General features: G+C 35.7%; 1 protein-coding gene across 1 annotated transcript in view; it reads right to left on the bottom strand.

Annotated features, from left to right (window-relative positions):
- Positions 1-3,204: 3,204 nt before the first annotated feature.
- ITGA1 (integrin, alpha 1) overlaps positions 3,205-7,321 on the bottom strand; it is a 44,863-nt gene continuing 40,746 nt past the window's right edge. The window contains exons 27-30 of the mRNA XM_010149749.1: positions 6,122-6,226; positions 5,624-5,716; positions 4,016-4,132; positions 3,205-3,249 (exon numbers count right to left, since the gene is read on the bottom strand). Coding sequence (XP_010148051.1) covers positions 3,205-3,249; positions 4,016-4,132; positions 5,624-5,716; positions 6,122-6,226 — 360 coding nt within the window. The remainder of the gene's footprint in view (positions 3,250-4,015; positions 4,133-5,623; positions 5,717-6,121; positions 6,227-7,321) is intronic.

Genomic DNA, 7,321 nt, shown 5'->3' on the forward strand with positions numbered 1-7,321 from the left:
AAAAAAAAAATGTTTAGCTTCGTAGTTATTAGAATCATATTACAACCCTAATGTGTCTTTTATAGGAACAAAACAGATTACGTGCTATTCTGCTGGTTTTTTGTGCCTGCAAAATTTCAGTGAGATGTTCCTGACATTTGAAATATTGCTTTCAGTAGGCTTTTCTGTCATATATAGTGAAAAGCAGTAAAATACTGCTCTTGCAGTGCTGTGCAGAAAGGCTGTTATGGATAAAATTAGTGATTTTACTAATTTAGCCTCTGTAAGAATAATGTGCTACAGTGGTATCCCCTTTACATACTTGTATTTTAAATAGATAATATAACTGAAAATCTGATATTAGGACAAATGTGAAATGGAGAAAGCATCATGACAAACAGGAAAGCAGTATGGTTATATGAAGCTTATTACTGTTTTTACAAAGCAAAGCAAGTCTAAAAAGATTGGAACACTGGTCTCAAATGTACTTTGCATTGATAAAAAATATATATTTGTGTAGTCTTTATCTAGGGAAATAGTCTGTTCTATTAACTTATATTTTTTCAGTTAGGCTGATGCTTTAAAATAAGAAATGAAATATCAGAAAAGTAAAAAGCTCTTGTTAACAGCTTATCATAACTAAAATGTGAAACAAAATAAAAGTACGCTGCTTAAAAATGATGTGTGGCTTACACAACTTGTGAGTAATTTTATGAAACCAGGAAAAATGACCTCATGGTTAACAAACTGGCTGAATAATAATAAATATAAGCATTTCCTCTGCTAGCACAGACTTTCTATGTGTACATAGGTGAGTCACAATTCCTTCATAATTACGTTTCTTTACAGAACCATAACAGGATAACAGAACTGCTGTGCCTTTACAGAGATACTATATGGAAGAAACATTTACAGTTCTGAGACATTCAGATGCTACAGTGACAACAGTAATTTAAATCTTTCAAAGAAACGGGAAAAATTATATGTTTTCTTAAAATAAAACCTGCGTCTCATAAGGGAATGAAAACACCTCTGTGAATATTAATTCATCTTCATTGTTCAATAAATGGACTTTTGCCTTCCATCGAGGACTACAAAACCTGCATGGTGACTGAAGCAGAGATTGTACCCACAACCTCTTTACCTCAGTTCGTTAGCTTCCCTTCAAGTCTTCCTTCTGTGCTCAAAAGCAGGGCAACTCACCTCGTACCCCTCTGGACCGGGTGCGCTTTCAAGCGTGCGGAGGAGCACAGCAAGCAAGTCGGCCGACTTGGTGGCCCTCCCGGGCTCCGCAGAGTACAGCCACCCACAATGTTCCCACGGAAGGCTTTGCCCTCTCCTCTGAGTCACGCTGCTACCTTCAGCAGGCTGTTGTTAGGAATTAACCACCTTTCCCACAGACACAAGGGGGAAGTGCAAACACTCTCAAACTTAATCCCACTTGCTGCATTCATGTAAGTCTCTGCTTTTCCCAATAACTACTGTCTCTAATTTAGGAACTAAATAGAAGGGACTTAAGAGTGACAGTATCTTTCAAACAATAAAGCACCTTCTGGCACACTTCTAGAGTTGTACTTGCCAGCATGTTCAACCCAATCTATAGTCTCTTCTTAAAGAAAAAAAAAAAAGTATATAGAAAATATATTACTGCTTTTTTAAGCTATTAGTATAAAGTCAGTGCTAAGTTAAAACCTTTAGGAAAACTGAAATGACTTTTTGTTTTAATTTCTCTGACATTTGTACCAAAAGGAGGAACAAATTTTCCTGGCTTCCTTGGCAAGGCAAAGCTTTTCTGCAAACAAGTACGTCTTATTACAGAACTTAGTATGTCTCCTCTGATCCATTGGCAATCAATACCGAGTCGTCTCATGCTGAGGCAACACTGCACTTTGCCAGCACGCCACTATTTGCTTCTGTTAATTTTGTGTGGCTGCGAGTAGTATAGGTAGCTCTCAGAGGCAAGGCTCGGCCCAAGAGCCCTGGGGAGGGATCCTTATGGAAGGAAAACAAGTGTGTGAAAGAAAGAAGAAAACTGAATAGTCTAAATAGGTTTAAATAAATCTTTTGCTATCTAGATTACAGTGTATTCTCATATAAACTTTTAATCTTGAACACAAAATAAACATAATTTGTTAAGTGCTTATTTAGTATGCAAATTTTTCATCACTTCTTAAACTCATAAGTAACAAAGACAAGGTGTGACTTATAATATTAGAAGAAGCTTGCCAGTGCTTAGTTTCCTGTCTGTGCTCTTTTGTTAATTATAATTTTGTACACTTTAAACTCATTGGATTAAATAGCTACACAATAAATTTACAGTGACAGTTTATGAAGCACCCTCCTGGCTACTCCAAGATATACAGCAAGAGTCAAACTTTCAGGGTACCTCTAAACATTTTCTGCATAAATATGGACATTTCAATTTGCAGATACAATTGTGCCCCTGCTTATTTGAGACAGCGTGCAATCAGATGGGCTTGAATGTTTTGTGCCTACATTTTTAGGCCTGCCAAAAATCTGTTTCAAGTTCAAACAGTTATGTAATTTAATGGATCAATCCCCTATGGTCTGCTTGACCACAAAAATCTCTTTCTTGGAGTATCCTGGGTTCAGCTGGACACACTAAAGCAAGCAGAAAGAGAAGTCCAAGGTATTTCAGGAATTTTCATTCAAAATTCTTCAGGTGCTTCTATCTTCTGAATTGTCGTTACATCAGTGACCACACAGTGTTTGGTGCCTTCTCAAAGTTTGCATATTCTGCTTCCGGAAGTAACAGTCTGTGCTGACAGACCTGACACAAGGAAGAAATTTTGAAACTGATGTTTTTTCTTTCTGAAAATTGTAAGGTCATAAAAAAGACTGGGATTGCTACATACAACCTGACTTGTTGCATAATTTGGAATGAAAAACGATTCCATATACATAGGCACATAAAAATATGATTACGCATTTTCCATATTAAAAAAGATTTAGAATCTTTGAACTCACTCTCAAAAAATGAGAAACACTTGAAAGTATGTCCTTGAGTATCACAAAGAGTCGTAAGGCTGTTTATTCTTCCTTCGCATGTGTGCTTGATTTGCCGCTTCTTGTTCTGCTTCTTGTTTTATTAATGCACCAGAGTTTAGAAAACATTGTGACCACTGGATGTGTATCTAAGTTTATAACTTTACAGTAACATTTTTGAGGCAGACCTGAGCAAAAATTTCTGCATTTTTTTTTCCTTCATTTTTCCATTTTCTTCTTCAGTGGTCTCTTGAAAAATCCAGCCTGCAGGAAAGAAAAAAGCGACTAAGAACTGCTCCAAGCATACACTTCGCATTGGTAGCATTCATGTGCTGGTTCTTGTGACAATTTTAATACTTTCAGGACAGTAAAATGTCATGTAATGTTTTATCACTAAAGCACAACATTTTTGTTCCTGGAATGGAAAAACTAGAGACATGTAATGAAAGCAGACAAAAGGAGTACAGTTAATATACAGTCAGTGACTACAGCGTCATTATTACGTTCACATAATGTTAAAGGCTAAAATGCTTAATAATATTTGTTACTTAATTGGATAGATAATACTTTATTTTATACTTGGCAAATTTTTCAAGAGATTATGCATGTTGAAATTTATAAATTGTAACCTATCGTTAAGTATGAACTATATATTTAGCTTGGCGAAGAGTGCCCACTTGTGGCAAGGCTTACACCACAGGCTCAGCATCTTGCACGAATTAAAAACCGTGGTTATCAAAGGCCACAGTCAAAACCAGTAAAAAAAATAACCACACTTAATAAACACTTAATAGTACTAAAACCTCCCTTTATTTTTCTTTTTAAAAATACTGGCAATACAGGTTTCAGCTGGCTAGCACTGTGTGTTACACATCAGAGAAATGTAGTGTTATTAGCTATTTTGTCCTTTCTACAAGATTTCACTCTACTTAATTTGACAATATTGCTGTCTGTGTGGTTATCAGAAGGACACAGCAGAGAACTTAGGCGTATTTATTGATTTTCATGAAGACAAGAACATGCAGCTTACCTTCCACAAAGCAAATATAAGCAGTGCAAGGATCAAGAGTCCAGCGAAGATACTCAGGAGGATAACCCATAAGGGGACTGTACCTGGTGGAAGTTCTTTGGAAATCTTAATCATGGTCTGCAAAGGGTTCGGAAAGTAAGCAATAAATAACTTGTCCTTCTAAAATATCAACAGATAAGCATGACTTTTACCAGTATACAGTGGTTTTCCAGGGTACCACTTCATTCTAAGTACAGGAATCTGTAGGAGGGAATTGAGAAAATAATCTCCAGCATGAAACCCTATATTTATATAGTATCTTGCACTTTGTAAGTGCATTCATTTCATGAGAGTTGTCCCTGCTGTAAGTCAGAAGACACTGTTATATAGGATACAGGATCAAACCATGAGTAGTTGAAATGCATGTTAGGGAGTTCATTTAGCATATTCTTCATCACCTGCCTGCCTCCCTGAAAGGTGGCAGTGATTAATAAGTTTCCAAACCAATTATATGAAATAAGTATAAAACGCTGTAGAGATGCTAATTTGGTTTCAAACCAGGCATATATGGTGTAAACTAAACTGAAATAACGAATATTCACCTTTTAAAAAATGTGTCTATATAGGAGATTGAATTAACTTAAGAATTTATTAGAGACACAACTTTATAGTTCAAAAAAATCTCGAATAACCAAACACAAAACATTCAACCTGAAATTATATCTTCAAAACATTTAAGTATGAAATTCCTTGGTTTGTAAAGGCAGCTCTCATTATCTGCCAACCTCTTAGGTGTGTTTTCATTCCTGGATTGAATTTTAATCTATCATGTAAAAGAAATGCCTGGATTCCAGCTAATAGTTGACCTGTGATGTTTGTATTTCCAAAAACATTTAGCAGAACATGTAATTCACACTGATTATTACTCTGGTCTAAATTTTGGGGGTATTCACAATTATAACACATAATGAGACTTCTGTTTAAAAATGTACATTGTAGTAAATAAGACCTTGCATGTAAAAGTTATTACGGAAAAGTAATGCATTAATTACTGTAAATGTCTTGGAATAAAGAGGATGAAAGGTTAAATAACAAATCTAACAAAAGTGAAGAAATTTCTCTTCATACCTGACACCACTACTAAAATGTTTTATACTGTCTTGTCTAAGAAAATGACAGGGAACTTCTGAAAAATGAAAGATCACATTTCAAATATATATGTCTTGGGTAATGAAGTGGAAAGAAATAATAAATAAAATACAATGTACAAAGTAAGAGAAATCCTAAGTGACCCAGGACAATTTAAAAAATACTATTGATTCCTTAAAGTAATTTTAATTATACTTCTCCTTTACACAGCTGCAGGAAGCATTATTTATACTGCAGCAGGCAGAAATACTTTTGACAGTACTTCTCACCCAGGTACATTGGTGGGTAATGGGATTTTGGTATCATCATCTGACTAATTCTGGCATTTCTACTGCAACATGAAATCACATTTATTTAGAGCAGGATAATACATTACAACAGGTAACAATCAGTTCACTTGTGACGAATGAAAATCAATGATTCAGCAGCAAATCAATGATTTAGTAAATCCTATGAAAAGTAAATCCATGAATTTTTTACCTCCAGTTTTTGATGGTCATTTCTCAAAATCAGTGATGAGTTCTCACTTCTAAGTAATGCTTTCACAACAAGGGTTAAGCTGTGAATACTTGCCTGGAAGAAAAGAGAATTAGCTATGGTTTATATTTTATATATATTTATTTTGTATATGGTTTATATAGGCATTTTGAAGTATAAAGCTTTGTAGAAATGACAAATTAGAATTTGTAAATGCATAAGCAACTTTCAAAACAAGGAACCGTCGACAGAATAAGTAAGGGGTGTCTTCTTACCATGTTTTGAATTTCCTGCTAAGTTCTAAGTGCTTACTTTAAGGGTAATAAAATGCATGGGACTTAATTATGAGCAAATTTTAAAATAGCAAGAGAAATGATTTCAAATACCAGGGGACTGTGGAGACTCAAGAAAATGAAAGGTATAATTTTAGTAGACGTTAGAAACATTGGCTTAGGTTTCTGAAACCCAAGAGTATTCTGAACAGAAGTGGGTTTTACTTACTTTTATGATGGTAGGTTTCCATACTCTTAATGAAACATTCACTTGATATATGTCAGATGGGACCAGGGCACAATTAATAGATGCACAGCTGTATGTATCACAGTCCTGAGTAAAAGGTACCAGTGTAAATTAATAGCAAGAGACTTTTCACATTACTAAAATAAAACATGTAAAGTACTATACATACGGATCACAGACTTGCTGTGACACCAGTACTAAACTGACATTAATTACTCGGGCTTTTTATGTAAAAATGACGCTGCAGTATACACAATGAGTTGAGATATTCATGCTATGGTAGAACTGACTCAGTTTTTGCGGGCTTGCTTAGCCTTAAGGAAGCTGTGTTACTGTAGGTACACAGCAAAAGGCACCAGCAGAACTCCTAAAGGAGGCACAGCCTGTAATAGCAAGTGTTTTTGTGCCAACACAGCTATGGCTTCTTTGCAGTGTTTTCTGATCCTTTCAAATTGTGGGTCACCTGAATCTTTCAAGAAAGGTAAGATGTGCATGTGAAAATTTAAGTATCTTTACTTCCCAGTATCACTTGGTAGCTGGGAGGGCAGCAGAATTGTGTTCAACACTTTGTGAACATTTGTTTGGCATAGAACTTTATCACCTCTGTGAAGGACTATGATAAGCATGGGAAAACACTCTTCTCATGGCATGGTTTCATTTGAACCAGAAACTCAAGTTGTACCTCTATGCTGAAGGGGCAGGGTGACGGTTTTCCCTCTGACATGCCAATATAACTTTGGAAGCAAAATTACCTTGCAGCTCTTCAATCTAAATGGGAGAGGCTATTCCACTCCAAATGGCATCATCAGTTACATTTCTACCAGTTGCATGGAAAATCTGTCAGATCAGAGGGCTAGCACTTGAAAGTATTTTCAGCTGGATGTCTAAAACATTTGCACAGATGGTAGGAAGCTTTTAAAATGTTACTATTTATGAATTACAATGGGTATATAAAAGGTGAAGATTTACTCAGCTGTCAAATGTCCTACTGTTATTTACACATTTGGTAAATTAAAAAAAAAATTGAAAAAACCCACCACCCCAAATTCAGTTCCACATGTGTCTTTGTAGCCAAAGGGAACCATAGAATCACAGAATGGTTTAGGATGGAAGGGACCTTACAGATCATCTAGTTCCAACCCCCCTGCCATGGGCAGGGACACCTTCCCCTAGACCCAGTTG

The sequence above is a fragment of the Eurypyga helias genome, unplaced genomic scaffold (genome assembly GCF_000690775.1).
Source record: "Eurypyga helias isolate BGI_N326 unplaced genomic scaffold, ASM69077v1 scaffold13034, whole genome shotgun sequence".
Taxonomy (NCBI): Eukaryota; Metazoa; Chordata; class Aves; order Eurypygiformes; family Eurypygidae; genus Eurypyga; species Eurypyga helias.